The sequence below is a fragment of the Lepisosteus platostomus genome, chromosome 28, assembly GCF_059453375.1.
Source record: "Lepisosteus platostomus isolate fLepPlt1 chromosome 28, fLepPlt1.hap1, whole genome shotgun sequence".
Classification (NCBI taxonomy): Eukaryota; Metazoa; Chordata; class Actinopteri; order Semionotiformes; family Lepisosteidae; genus Lepisosteus; species Lepisosteus platostomus.
In genome coordinates, this window is record NC_142638.1 from 6,160,304 (window position 1) to 6,175,394 (window position 15,091).

Sequence of the window (15,091 nt, forward strand, 5' to 3'; positions counted from 1 at the left end):
TCTTCCTGTACACTTTATTAAAGGGTAAAGATGGGGGACAAGGTTCACTTCTTGGTCTCCTCTTCCTTGGACAGAGTCTTGATGATCTCCTCCTTCTTGGCCTGGAGCCTCTCCTCACGGCGCTTGCGGGCCTCCTTGGTCTTGGAGCGCCGGGCCTCTGCCTGGTCACTGCAGAGGGGAGAGAGCGGTCAGGATCGGGCAGGAAAGGACAGCATGCGCTAATAATACTCCTTCGACTTTGTATGCAGGTCAACATCCTGTGTGCTTCACATACAGGAGGGTTAAGTCCACTACATCCACCACTAAAGGTGTGGCAGCCAACATGTGCCAGCTGTCCCAGCACACAGAGGATCAGGCAGAGGAGTGAGAAGCCCCTTAGGGTTCATTCATCCGAAGGGAAACTTAAGGGAGGTCAGAGGGCAAACCCAGAGAGGAGTTCAGCCAGGGCAGGCAGTGCCGGTGAGATCTTTCATGACCAAGAAGTCAGGACCTCTCATCCAAAGCACCTCCTACAACCTGGTGCTCCCAACAGGCAACACGCAGAGTGGACGTGTTCACCGCAAGGCAGATGGAAAACCAGCACTGGATAATGACAGACACCCCAGGAGCTGATGTTCATCTTCACCATGAAACAAGAACCTCTCTCAAAAGGCCCACATTCAAGGTCCCTGCAGTCCTAATACCAAGTAGCGTCAGAGTTTGTCTGGATCTCAGAGGGTTACAGTCTCGCCCCCCTAAGACAAGAGATAGGGCCACATTCTATGCCAGGAAAGCCCACTTACGCCAGGAGCTTCTTGCGAGCCTTGTCAGCCTTCAGCTTGTGGATGTGCTCCATCAGAATGCGCTTGTTCTTGAAGACGTTTCCCTTGACCTTCAGGTACAGGTTGTGGTACCTAAGGGACAGATTTGGGGGCGGCGGGAGGAAGGAGACAGTGTCAGGGTAGCCCAAACACAGACAGGACATGAACAGACACTCGGCAAGGAACCAACACTTGCAGCACAAATGCACTTGTATGCACGAACAATTGCTTCAAACCCCATTTAATGGAAGCAGAACATAGGAATAGCGGGTTCTTCCTCATCTGACTTGAGGAAGAGGGACAGGTACACCTTACTCAGGCAAACGCCACAAAGCCACACCACACCAGGACTGCCCTGGTGCCCACCCCCCTGCCCCCGCAGCCCCACTCACATGTGGCGGTCGATCTTCTTGGATTCGCGGTAGCGGCGCAGCAGGCGGCGCAGGATCCTCATGCGGCGCATCCAGGCCAGCTTCTCGGGCATACGGGCGTTGGCCGTACCCTTTCTCTTGCCTGAGGGCGCAAGCACACGGCACCATCAGCACAGCACGGGGGGGGCTCAACACCCACCCCTCCGGCCCCTCGCCAGGAAACCGCAACGCGACGGAGGCTCTGGCAAGACGGCGCACGCAGACGCATCGGGCACAACCAGACTCGATCCTGAACCGCCTGCAGAACAGCCACAGCGTGATCTAGACGCTCCGCTTCAGTGTCAAGTACGTCAGAGACACCGGGAGCCGCTCTCTGCTCCAGAGCAGAGGGCGCTCTCCAGCTCAAGGTATGTATCGAAGCGCAAAGGCATGACACACTCGAGAGAATACAGGGGCGTAAAGCCTTTTGGAAAATGGGTGGCCACATTTCCACGACCAACGGTAAACGCAACCGATATGGCCCCCCAGTCCATTTGGCAAGGTTCCGCTCTGCGGCCCTGACCCGAGGAGCCGCCCCGCGGGACTCACCGATGCCCATGTGCCTGCCCTTGCGGCGTGCCAGCGTGTTCTTGCGGCAGCGGGCGCGAGAGTGCACTGTCACCGGCTTCCGGATGATCAGACCATCCTTCACCAGCTTCCTGATCTGCTGCCCTGTTGGAGGAGGGAGACGGGAGGGGTCACGGGCAAGCCAAGGTCAAAGGTCACAGAGAATGGAGACACCAAAAGGAACTCGTGGTCTCAGCTGTCCAAACAAGCTAATCACAGGCCAAAACCCTGCCAAGACAAGTCAGCCTAATATTATATCATTATTATCAAGAGATTAAATCCCAGAGCTACATGTATACATATACACAGACAAGTTAACTATAGTGATGCAAGGACTCATCTGGACAAGTTAAAAAAACATCCTGTTTCAGGCTGCAATAACCTTGGAGGAAATAAGTGAAAATTTACAGCATCCCAGAATCACTTATTCTCAGAATCGGCACAGCCAAAATCACCTCTGAAAAGTTAATCAGCACTCTTTTACTTCAGCACAGCAGTTAAATCTACCCCCCAGAGTAACACTTCAAAGAGCAAAGTCATTATGACCAGTCCTTGCAGGGCTGAATGCATATTAAAATCTCTCTAACCTCTTGTGATTCTGAAACCTGGCAAGGACAGGATGTAACCATAACTGTATCAGCAGAAAAACATGCCCAGACATGCCCTGTTGAACTTAAGGGAGAAACTTATCTACACACAAAACTAGCCCCAATACTGTGGTTGAAAACATCAGCTGACAATAAAAATCCCCCAATTTAATATTACACATGCTAGTTGTAAATGTTTGCATTTGAAATACAGGCAAGATTAAAGTTAGCTCCCCAATTTCGTCACTCTTTCATTAAAATTAGATTACAAGGACACAACAGGGAGGGCGATAATTCACATCTACTAGTTCAACATAATTCCAGTACAACCATTTTCCCCTGAAAGCTGTTAAAACTAGTTTCATCACTTGAATTACTCAATGAAAATAAGGACTCGCAATGGATCTAAAGGTCTAGGATGGTGCCTTTGCCTCAGTGGACCAGGTTACTGGCTTGTGATAAAAGTCAAGTAATCTTCCACTCGCATCCCCATTCAACAAACTGGAGACCAGCCCGACAGGAGGGCAGGGAGAGCGGTTTAACTGGTGACGGAGGACACTCACGGGAGTTGGCGTTGGCGATCTCGTTGGTCTCGTTGGGGTCGAGCCACACCTTCTTCTTGCCACAGCGCAGGACGCTGGACGCCAGCCGCTTCTGGAGCCTGAGCATGCTGGGAGACAGGGAAAGCATGACCACACCGGGCAACTCAGCTCTGCATTACCTCACGACCGGGTTTAAGTGGACCGATCTGGCAAATTCTCCCACTTAGAACAAGGACACAGTCACGAGCGGCACCGAACCCCCGCGCCCGAGAAGGCCAACTGCATTCTGAAGAAAAATAAAATGTTTCTCATCTCCAGGCGAGGTACAATCTCTTGCTCGGGTTCTAGAAATGCGCATCTTCTGTCGTAATCAGATAAGACGTCTGAGCAATTTGGTGCCGTTTGTTTCATCTGGCTGTGTGAAGTTTGCATGTTCCCTCACACTCCAAAGACATACTGGCTGGATAACCAATGTCTGGGATAACTGGCTCTGGGGTGAGTGCGCGTCTGTGTGTGCCCTGCGCTGGACTGGCATCCCATCCAGGGTGTGCCCTGCCTTGTACCCGTTAATTCCAGAAAATCTCTGGCTCTTGTATGACCCTGAACTGAAGGAAGCCGCCAGACAATGAATGAAGAGTATTTCATCCAGTGTCTGAAGTGCACTCTGTCCTAACAGCCAAGTAAGGGCCAGCATCCCCCACACAACACTAGAAAGCCTGCGGTCTGATTGGACACCTCTACAGTTAGCCAACAAGAAGACAGGAGGATACAGACTGGGCCCTGCGAGTACCAGCAGCAGGTGTGCACCACGCTGTGCTGAACAGCATAGCTCTCGTCACAGGGCTGGGTACCAATGCACACTGCTTTTCTGAAAGCATGAAATCAACATCTAACAGGAAAACATTGATCGATTACTGCTTTTAAATTGCAGAGGCAAACAAGCACTTGTAGTACGAGCACTGTTACAGGTTACTCGATTTGTACACGCAGGGGGCACGGATCCTGCCCCCCCCAGTGTGGCCACAATCCAGCAGATCTTATAGGTCACTCTTAAACCGATTCATGTAGGCTGAAAACATGAGAACTGTGCAACCCAAGAAGCAAACTCATTCAATTAGGTCTGGAAGCCTGCCAGCGCACACCACCAGAGCTAGTGTTGGCATCGTCTTGGATCTCTAAGCTTAACCCCATCACCCGATTTTTTAGTTGAATGGAATCCAGTTTAGGAATCGATGACACGAGGGTGACCCTCAAAACCTACCACTCGGTGGCTCCCCAGGCACCCCTAATACAAACCAAACTAGATAAGAGAGGATGTCAGGCCACCTTAGACTTGGAAATTATTCTGATCTTAAAAGCCATTAAACATGTAACAGCCTTCAAATTAAGTAATTCACTTCTGAAAAGCTCGGTATTGGACGACAGCAGCCCTGGCAGCTGATCAGAGGGGTACTGTGAGGAATCCACCCAGCTCCCAGTTTCATTTAAACATTCTCATCAAAAGACGGGGAGAGGGCGTTCTTAATTATTATCAGTTACTGCTAAATCAGCGGGAGGGCCGAATCGGGGACAGAGCAGCATGATGACCTGCATGAATGAAACCCTCTGGACGGCGCGTCCAGCAGACTGACCCGAACAGCGCTCCGGCAGGGGAACACGTCTCGGCTCGGAGCCTCTTCACAGCGAGAACACCCCCGACTGGCAAGTGACAGGGCTGCTACCAGCACGCCGCCGAGGGCAGCCCGGGGTGTGCTCGGATTTGAACAGAAAAGGCATCGCCGCAAATCCAGAAACCTTTCAGGTTTAATAATATGCAATAATAAATATAATAATCTAATATGATGGGAGTGTCTTAACATCGCTGGAACCTCGACTTGAAAGCCAGACCTGTAACACTGACTCTGCACTCATTCCACTAGTTGCTGCGACAGTTAGGAAGCCGCTGTAAAGCACAAGGAAACAAGTATGCAGTTATATCATGCTGCAGTCCCCAGAAATAAACCCCTTCAGAAGTGCGCCATCGAGCCGTAAACTGCCAGCGAAGCGAGATGTCCAGAGGCAGACTGGGCCTGGCGTCGCTCCGGACATGTGTGCGAGGGCACGGAAAGGGCCACCCCTAGCAGGCCGAGATGAAAAGAACTCAGGTGTTCTTAAAAACCTCTAAGGCCCCGTACATAGTTCATAAATACTCTCTGGGGGTGATGTCGCGGCTTGGGAACTGTACTACTCCGAGCGGAGAGACTGACTTGGCTCGGGGAACGTCCTAGAATTCACAACATGGCCTCCTCATTTCGCCTCGGAAGCACGTTCGGACGTTAATTTCCATTCTTTTCGACCCAGCACCGTCCGCGAAACGCATCCGCACACCCCCCATCGCCTTACGTGCCTGTTCACTCGTCCCCGAGACAGGGGTGAAGAGACATTTTGGCAGGTTTTGTCAGTTTTATGCCGGGGAGAGCGCGGAGGTCTTACCTCATGGCTGCTGCTGTTTGAGAAAAAAGAAAGAGTCAGAGCCAAGCGAGGCTCTACCATTATCAGGGCAGGGAGATCCCATCTATGATAGAAGAGCAGCCACTCTCTCAGATTAAATACTTAAATAAATATAAAATATGTTATTTTTATGTAATATTTTATTCTAAGTTTTCGCTTCATGCCACCTGTATTTTTTATTTTCTTAGGACATTTTTCACTTATCGAACGCAAAATCTCCCACTCCTATATGATAATGGTACATTCCACATAGCCTCAACTTCCGCTGGTGCACGCCGGGAAAAAGAAACCAGATGTGAAAACTTCTCACTTGACGCTAGAGGGCGAGGTTGAGTCGCAAACGTTCATTTTGAAACTGTATTAACGAGTATTTCAGTAATTTAACAAATTTCTTTATTGGAGGATTCCTCGTTGAATGTAACTCCACACATAATCAACCCAGAATGAGCCACAGTAATTCAAAAGAGAAAGAAACCAAGCGACTGGTTTTTAATTCTATAGGCTACGTTGCCTAAGCCACAGCTAAAGTATAAAAACACTAAACTGGTTTTAAACTATAAATTACCATCCCGCGAAAATGTGTAGAGATTAAATACACATATAAATTAACAAAGAGGCAATATTTACGTCAACTAAAAAGCTGGAAAAGTGAAAAAATATTATAGAAGTAAGTTTGCATTAGGAAGGTTTTTGGTTTTGAGTGATGTGGTTGTGTTGTTAAAAATGTCAACGGCATTTTAAAATGGAGACTTTTGACTTGAGAGAAAACCTTTATATCTATAGTCAAATGGTGTATCAGTGAACTACACAATCTACACACCCGTACTTTGTTGTGTCTTTTACCCTGGAGTGAAGTGTTTGCGTTTCTCGAAAGTAAGCTATTGAGATATAACCTTCTGTGGATATGCCTGGTTGTCTCTTTTGGGTCAATGTGATCCGATTTGCAGAACTTGACCAAAATAAATAACCAGACAGCATGAAATATCCGAGGTTGTTAAAAAGATATTTAAACATAGGTATCAACCGGTTGGGGGCTGCACATTGGTGGTGGTGGTGGAGGGGATCCCCGTTACCTGTAAAGCGCTTTGAGTGGAGTATCAATAAGTGTAAGTAATAATTATTATTAATTATAACAGACAAACGAAATAAACTCGGCAAGAAAATGTTCTGCCACTGAACAGACGGCGTCTTTTTGGGTCTCTGCCTCATCTAAAAGGTACTGTTCCCCTTAAGATTTGTATCCGAAATCATATTATTTACAACTCTTGACTTGATATGTGGCAAGAACTCACGAAACAATTGGCGTTGTCAAGTGCGAATTGATACTAAACAACATAAAACTAAGAACTGTTGAGGGGGCACCCGGATTTGAACCGGGGACCTCTTGATCTGCAGTCAAATGCTCTACCACTGAGCTATACCCCCACAGGCTCTCGGATATTATGTCACCTGTCGGTGTGAATTCACCTGTACAGGTGTCCACTACCTACCTGCACGGTGGTTTAGGTGGGATCATATGATTTGCAGCACCTCGTGACCATGAAGTGACAACTCATTAAAAACTGAGTTTGCCAGCAAGGTTTTCATAGGTCGGAAACAAGAGACACCCAGATGAGCAAAAAAAAAAGAAAACCAGGACACAGGGGGCACCCGGATTTGAACCGGGGACCTCTTGATCTGCAGTCAAATGCTCTACCCCTGAGCTATACCCCCACAGTGCTACAGCGGTTTGTCACCTGTACAGCTATCTCGTCTTGCTGCAGTGTTTTATGTGTGATCAAATTATTTGCACTTCCTCGTTGCAATAAAAGGATAATTCATCAAGGTCTGGTGTTGTCAACATGGTATTAATAGGTGGGGAAAGAGACAAAAGAAGTACGTAGAAAATCAGGACACAGGGGGCACCCGGATTTGAACCGGGGACCTCTTGATCTGCAGTCAAATGCTCTACCACTGAGCTATACCCCCACGCCTCAGTCCTGTTCTCACGTAATTGTTTGCAGTTCTTGGCAGCAAAACTAGATAAGCCGAACAAATGCTCGGATTGGAGTGATAGAATTAGTGCGGTAGTTATCTGGATTCTGACGTAGTTAGTAAGCTAGTGCACCGAAAACAGAGTTTAAGTTCCGAAAAGGGAAAACGACGAGGGGACAGGACTCGAGTATTTATGAAACACCCCCCCTGCCGCCTTGCTCAGATCCAGCTGTGAGGTTACGAACTGGAGGACGCGGGTGAAGACTGAGGCCCAAGTGATAGAAGATGGAGAAAACCCTTGACACAAAGGCTAATGGGAGAAAGCAACCCAGCCACGTGCTTGGAGCCGCTTCTCGGGGTTCTTTCGAAGTTCATCTCTCCTGCGGCGCCCCAAAACTCCGGACCTCAGTCCTCGAGGATAGCGGAAGAGCACATTCCCCGAGCGCATTCATTCCCCACTCAAATCCTCCTTCTTAAGAAGTTCATTTATTCAGTTAGTGCCGGCGTCTGTACTTTCATCCTCTACTGCATTGTAAGCCCTTGTTTTCGATTGTGCTCATTCTGTTCTCTCCTTTCCTCGTGAGCTTTTCTCTTTTAACTGGAAAGCGCTTTGAGAAGCTACTACTGAAGCCGCTATAAACAGTGAAGTTGACTATTATTATCATTTCAAGAAACCTCTGGATTCGATCCTTTAATCAATTAGATACCAATTCCAGATGTGCCGAATTCCTCTCGGTAACCTTTGACACGTTAGTCTTTTCCTAAACGGAACCGGCACCGTGTCGGTACCTCCAAGTGGTCTTGTGAAGCATGTGGGTCCTTCAAGATCGTGGCCCGGAGCCCCACACCCACAGCTGCAAGAGCTGCTGGGGTTGTTATAATAATAATAATTATAATAATAATAATAATAATCTATTTTCGATAATGCCTTTAAAAGTGGCTGTCAAATCGCTTTACAGTAAGAAAAAAAACCCACAATGAGGGGAGACGTCGGAATTGCACAATGAATCAATCAATCAAAGTTTGTTTATCAAAAGCACAACAGTACAGCGTGCAGCAGTAGTTGCTGCCAATGAAATGTCTTTTCTGCAAGGGGAAATACAAATAAAAATCACAAAATTAAAAGTTACAAAATAATGTTACCTAATAATAGCGCAATGAAAATAGAATGAAATGAAACTCAATTTAAATAGCTCTGCTACATGTCCAGGGCGTATGCAATACATCATGTCCAAATAGTGCAACATGCAGTGTTAACTGGATTTCAAACTGGATGTCCATGTAGCCTGACCAGTTAGCAGTGATCGTCTGGGTGGTTGCCGAAGGTCACTGCAGCTTGGCTGTGTAGCAGTCTGATTGCATGAAGGTAGGAGCTGTTCTGTGATCTGTTGGACTTTGACTGAATGCTTCGACACAATAAGGGTTTGGAATACAGTAGGAAAGCAAAGGGGGGCAGACACAGATCCAGTTAGGTAAAGATTCTTCTAAAGAAGAAGGATTTGAGTCTGGATTTGAAAGAGCTGAGGATATAGTTAGGGATAGAATTCCCCAGCTTTGGGGCATAACTGGAGAGTCTCCTGTCACCCACAGAGTGCAGACGGGCTTGGGGGACAAACAGGAAAGCAGAGTCGGCCGAACGCAGGTGGAGGGGAGTGTGAGATCACAACTCTGACGCGAACTGAGGTGCCAAGCCTGACAAGAAGCCAGTACAAGGACTCCAGGACAGGAGTAAGGCGCTCGCTTGCACCCAAGGGAAGCTATTGATGGTGTGTCCGTTTACTCCAAACTCATGCAGCCCCTCCCTTCATCCCTCAGGCCCCCACCGGCCAGCTACTGTATCTGACTACGTGGTCTTTTCTGGAGATGAGTGCGTTGCATTTTTTGTTCGGGGGGCGGGGGCGGGGTCAAGCGGAGCACGCCTGCCGGAGCGCGCAGAGCGAGCGAGCGAGCGAGCGAACTCCTGTAGCGGCAGCGGGCGCGCACGCTCGCTGCGGGGCTCGGCTGGCTCGCCTCTGCAGGTTGCGTTGCTATGGTGACAGCGAGCTCACGGTGCGGGGAGGGCGCGCGCGTGTGTGTGTGTGTGTGCCGGGCCCGTCGGTACAGCACAGTCCAGCACTCAGCGCACCGGGCGACGACGTCCAGCCTCTGAGCTCTTGAAACCCACAGGCGGCAGGGAGCGACATCAGCTGCCAGGAGTGAAAAGTGTGTGTGTGTGGGGGGTGGAATGAGCGTGGAATATCGCAAAGCAGGCACAGACTACACGAGTACGTGTGACTCTCGTCTGCCGTTTGGTGTGCATCTTACACAACTGCCGGGGGAAGGCGGTGAAATCAGGGGCGGAGGGAGGGATTTATGTACAGGATATAAAAATCTCCAGTTTTGATACTGTCAGCAAACGGAGGCAGCCCTGAACCTATCTAGGCAGTTGCTAAGGAACTCACACTTGATAGGAAATTCCAGTTTACAAGGGACAAGCAATCTTGTGCCTTTCATTTAACTCCGGCCGGTCTCTCCAGTTCCTCACTAACTGAGCAGGACTATTTTAAAATAATGCTTCTGTGCAGTGAAAGCATAGCGGGGTTTAGTTTTGCTGATGCGGACAGAGCAGTGCCGTGCAAAGGGTACCAGGCTGTGCTGCAGGTCAGGCTGAAATGCTTCTCAACGGTTTTCCTGTCCTGAGGCTATATTGTATCGTCTTTTTGCGATATGATGCAGGTAATGTCCAGTTACAGTCCAGTTCCCAAGCATCTCCAATGTGCTACTGAACATGATCAAATTCGGGTTGAAATAGAACATTAGTTTTGGGGCTAATGATTGCTCACGACTCCCCCAGTGCACGATTCTCTCAGAATATCAGCCGACAAAGGGAGGAAGTGAGAGTCACATGCTATGACAACACTAATGATAAGGATGTATATTGTTTAATAAAGGAAAGTTTGAAGTTGTTTGACAGGGTGAAGTTCACCCGCCGGGCTACCGGGACCGACACCTCCCACGTACGCGGTTCAAATAAAGGACAATGATTTAATCTATAAAATTGAAGAAGGAAAGCCGGGGAATCTTGTTTTTCTATACTTCGGCTGTGTCGCCTCTTTCCGGAGAAGCATCGGTCGTTACGGAACTCGTATTAAAAGCAACGAGTATAGAGACGGCCGTCTCTCATCGGACTTGACAAACCCGTTATTTTAGCAAGTATCAGTAACTTCATAACACGATAACAGCTACAAGTCGGACAGACCCAGGCACCCGCCTCGGGGCGTGAAATGTTCCAGCGTCTGTAAAGGGGGCTTATTAGATACCGTCGGCTGCTCCCTTAGAAGACACTGAACTTCCTCTCCGTGCTGCCAGACTGTGAGGGCTGTGGTAAAACACGCTCCAAGACTGAGAAACAAACTCCGGCGGCAGCATCCTTCTCCTTGGGTAATTTTATCACCCCTCGAAGCTCGGCTTCTGTTTTTTTTTTAACCTATTTTTAAATGTCTTTTCACAACCTCAGCTTCGCCTGCTTTTTTTTTTTCGCCACCCACCCACTCAACAGAGAACGAGGAAAAGGAAAGGCGGCAGACAGGAGAGTGAGAGGCAAGATGCTGTATTCGCAATCGTCGGAACCTTCCAGTCAGCGGCATCTTTGGGAAAGTCACACATATAATTAAAAAAACAAGTCGCTGTAGCCTTCTTTTATAATCATACACGGGCGCCTCCTCAAAATCCTTACTACAGTCGTAAAACAGACTGCGAGAGCTGTTGAGTGTACCCCTCTTTTTTCCGAATTGATGTTTTTTGAAACAGCAGTTTTTTCCCCCAAATACAGTGAACCCAGCTACCCGGGCACCTGCTTAGAAGAGACATTTGCTCCTTCATAGGTGGAGAGGTCGGGGGAGGGGCACACTAGAAAAGCCACGCCCCCTCCCCCCCGTGTGGCGTTATTAACACCCATGATAGTTGTGGCAGCCAATCGCTGCGCGGCAGTGTGCAGCTTGTCCAGCCGTGATTGGCGGAGGTAGGCTGAGAGGGGCGGGTAGAGCCGGAGGTGGGCGGGGCCGAGGGGTTCAGCAGCTGGATGCTGGGGCTCATTGTCTGTGCTCGGGGAGAGCGAGCGAGCGAGGAGGCGACGCACAGCTGTCTGTCGCTGTCGGGAGGATACACTGAGCAGGATATCGGAGAGAAAAGACAGAATTGTTCATTTCCACCCGCTAAAAATGACTAAACTGTGAATATTAACAATACAATAACAAAAATTCAATGGTACAGAAAAGTAGTATGTCCAGGACGCCTTCTACTTCTACACAGGAGATTCAAATGGACATTTTTGATAATCCTAGCTCACAGGTAAGATAAACCCTTTTTTATTTTTTACGATATGGTAGGAAATTCCAGGTAAAAAAACAAACATATAAAACCAAGACTGTAAACTAATGAAATTGTGTCGCATTTTGAATGCCTTTCTCCTTTGAATCTAACTAAAGTGAGAAACCACTCAATGATGGTGTACTACATAGGGCATACGGTATTATTTTTTGTTTGCAGAAGAATTAAGATGTAATATGTAGGCAATAAATCTGAATGTACACACGGCAACGAACCCAGTCATTTGCTAAACCATAAACGAGTAAAGGAAACTTCAGTAGATATTCCAATATTGCCCCCATCATCACCATTCATACGGATAAAACGCTGAACACGCTTCAAACACACCGTTTTGTTTTACAATACGTCGAAAATGTTTTTTTACAGGAGTCTGCTTGTAGTTGTGATTAGATAGCTGATATTCTCTTCAGTTCGGTTGTTGCGCTGACCTTATTTAACTCTAAAAAATTAAAGCGTTTATTTCTACATACATATATATAGGGTGGGGTGACTTTCATTCCACTTTAAAACAAGGCGGCAGAATTGTGTTTAATGAATCAGTTCATGTGAAATGGAAGTGTTTGATTAATATTGGTACTTCACGAACAACATACCGTTTTGACAATCTGGAGCTACAGGAGCGGGAGCAGCCTGACCACCTTATAGCTGTCCTGTTTCCGAGTCGGTTTTTAAAGAGGAGTGAGGAGTCTGTCACAGTAATTTGGCGTTTTATACGTTACAACCTGCTTCGGATAAGATGCCGTTTCAATAACACGACGGCTCTCGTTTACGCTTTAAACTATTTTTTTAAAAAGACGATTTCTAGCGCTTTCCTCCATGTAAAAGCAAAACCAAGGCTCCGCTGAGAAGGAAAAATGGGGAAAAAAGACGAGATGGGCTGGAAAGCGCAGCCCGGGTGTCGCTGGCGGAGGAGGGCGCGTGTGGCGCGCAGAGGGGTTCGGTCCTCTGACGGCCGCGAGCGCGCCCGGCGTTAGCCCCTGACGTCGGCGGTCACTCCGCACAACCCACGCGCGGGCGGCGGTCCGCTCGTGGGAGCCTTGCAGGGCTCGGGAGAGTGCATGACAGCTCTCTCCAGTCCCCACAGGTGTTAGACCAGGCGTCTTACACGGCCCAGTATGGTTCCCATCATGCTACAGTACGTCTGGAGGTCTTCAGTCCAACCCGGCTCTTAACGAGCCAATCAAGCTAATTATTGGCCTAATGGATGCAGGTAAGTGTCCGTGCTTCAAAACCTGCATCTTGGAAAGAGCACAGAAATAGGCCTCACATGCACATGTGCTGTATATCTGCTTTTAAGCAAGGTGCTGAAAAGGGTACATAATTCAGAACTCACCCGATTGCAAATGTCTGTTTCTAGCTTGTTTTTATTTTTGGCTCCTTAAAGAAATGATTTTTCCAGGCCTTCGATTTACCTTAATCTGCCAGAACAGTTTTTATGGGGCCGTGGTTCTCTTCTGTGTGTGTCATAATATATTATAACGATAAGACAACACCACCAGTAAAATAGACAGGCAAGCTGTCTATTTCAGCCGAGCTTTTCCTGTTTGAAATTTTATTTTTATCTCCCAGCGCCTGCCCTCCTGGTTTGAAACGGGTAGCTTAGGTGTGAGACAGAGAAAGCTTGTTTATCAGTTTGAATGTGCATGTCAGCTTTCATTAACACTAGCTGGGATTTTATCTTTCAACAGCAACAACAAAAAAATAGGGCCCACACTGTACCATAATTAACTCCTCTGATAATTCCTGTTGTTTTAGGACACCAATGGATTTCCTTTCTTTTCTCCCCATGTAAATACAGAGAATGATTTGGAATGTTTCGGAATTTTAACAAATGTGTTTTTAATGTGGCAGTATGGTGTTGTCCATTGTACACTGGGCTGTATTACTAAAATATCCCTAGTTCGTTCCTGCACATCGGTTAAGTTTTTCACCAGCATGCGCAGTGGGATTGGTCTTTGAAGGTTGATGGAATATTAGTTCTGTAATAACTGACCCATTTCAACCCCCTGGAATATTTTAAAGAACAACTTTACCTGAACATGTCCAAGGCAGCCTGGTGGAAAAGCCTTTTGGGCATGTGATGAACTCATGAATGTGAACTTCATCTGTGAACACAATAAAACAAAACACCTCACATTTGAGAAGATGTACAGGTAGTTACAAGAAATAAAATAAAAAAAAACGAGTAAAAAGCAGGGATTGAACAGAAGCCCAGTCTGGCTGCATAGTGTTAACCCCTCTGAGTGTTTGTCTACTTTACATTAATGGACAAAACAGATATGCTCCTTTTAATGATTCTTGTTTGACAGTTTATTAAAAGTAACATCTTGCAGCCAGTATATTTCTTCAGTCTGTGTCATGTTGCGCACAGTGAAGTGGTCATTCTCCGTGTTTTATCACACCCTTTCATTTCTGACACATTCACTGCCCACTAAACTCTCATTTTACACCAGGGATTATTTGCTTTGTTGTGTTTTTGTGTTTAATTCGAAAAACCTGGAGGAAGGAGCTCTGAGCTCTGTGTTCAAAGTGTGGAATGCTGTTGCAGCCGAAGTGGGCTGAAGACCAATCCAGTCGCACTGAAACAATACTGTAAGACGGTTATTTTCACTCAACGGACTAAAGAAAAGAGGATGTGGATTGGTTTTGCTTTGAAACGGTGCGTATTTATGCTTAATTGTGTTCTGCATATTCCACGCAATGAAATAATATGCACTAAAAAGCACTTGGTCTTCCGAATATTGCATCATTATAAACTATTTTTATCTTCTGATTTGATGGAAATTTAATTGGCAGCACTTAAAGTGAGCATGGCAGACAGGACACCTGTGAAGCGTTGCTGAATCATTGAGGCTCTCCAGGAGAAGAATTAAATAGTTAGGTGTATCACTGCAAATATTATTTTAATATTTAGCTTATTTTTCATTGAAGCTGATGTCAGATGCTCTTGGCCTCAATGCCCATTGTGTTGACTTGCAAAAAGGACACTGATGTTGGTTTGTCTGTCCTCTGGCTTGGGAGGATCTACGGCAGGTGGTGGCAGTGTTCATGAAGCTTTTCCAACGCTTTGAGGGGTCCTCTTCGTGCTGTCTGTGTCTCTGCTTCCTGCGGCAGCGTCAAGATCCTAACTGCTTGCTAGACCTCTGGCCTGGTTCTGGATCTGATGCTGTGATCTTCAAACACCGGTGAGCTCAGGCAGCCAGAGGCAGCATCTGAGGAGATGTTGGCTTTCTGTGTCAGTGTCAGGTGTTTGTGGGAGATGACCTCTGAGGTCCCGTGGATCGAAATGCAAAGATCTCAATGGGAGCTTAATGGACGGAGGAGCACAGTTACCGGATTGTTACACCACAGTT

The 15,091-nt window shown here is 47.3% G+C and overlaps 2 protein-coding genes and 3 non-coding genes across 7 annotated transcripts in view; 1 reads left to right on the plus strand and 4 right to left on the minus strand.

Moving 5' to 3' along the window:
• On the minus strand, window positions 1-5,505 carry rpl19 (ribosomal protein L19). Of its 2 annotated transcripts, none has more exons than XM_088622789.1 (6): window positions 5,379-5,505; window positions 2,928-3,034; window positions 1,760-1,882; window positions 1,193-1,313; window positions 783-893; window positions 1-168 (listed from the first exon to the last, which is right to left on the minus strand). In XM_088622789.1, the coding sequence occupies exons 1-6, from the start codon at window positions 5,381-5,383 to the stop codon at window positions 45-47; spliced, it is 591 nt and encodes a 196-aa protein (XP_088478915.1). In that variant the 5' UTR covers window positions 5,384-5,505; the 3' UTR covers window positions 1-44. The 2 variants fall into 2 exon arrangements, with proteins under 2 accessions (XP_088478915.1, XP_088478914.1); XM_088622788.1 differs by lacking the exon at window positions 5,379-5,505 and adding an exon at window positions 5,293-5,316.
• Window positions 5,506-6,749: 1,244 nt separating this feature from the next.
• On the minus strand, window positions 6,750-6,821 carry trnac-gca (transfer RNA cysteine (anticodon GCA)). Its single transcript has one exon. It is a non-coding gene; the product is annotated as a tRNA-Cys (tRNA).
• A 216-nt stretch (window positions 6,822-7,037) lies between these two features.
• Window positions 7,038-7,109, minus strand: trnac-gca (transfer RNA cysteine (anticodon GCA)). Its single transcript has one exon. It is a non-coding gene; the product is annotated as a tRNA-Cys (tRNA).
• Window positions 7,110-7,292: 183 nt separating this feature from the next.
• trnac-gca (transfer RNA cysteine (anticodon GCA)) lies at window positions 7,293-7,364 on the minus strand. The gene has a single exon. It is a non-coding gene; the product is annotated as a tRNA-Cys (tRNA).
• A 4,074-nt stretch (window positions 7,365-11,438) lies between these two features.
• cacnb1 (calcium voltage-gated channel auxiliary subunit beta 1) overlaps window positions 11,439-15,091 on the plus strand; it is a 58,383-nt gene continuing 54,730 nt past the window's right edge. For both annotated transcript variants that reach the window (XM_088623123.1, XM_088623124.1), the window contains exon 1: window positions 11,439-11,699. In XM_088623123.1, the coding sequence (XP_088479249.1) occupies window positions 11,613-11,699 (87 nt within the window). In that variant the 5' untranslated portion in view covers window positions 11,439-11,612. The remainder of the gene's footprint in view (window positions 11,700-15,091) is intronic.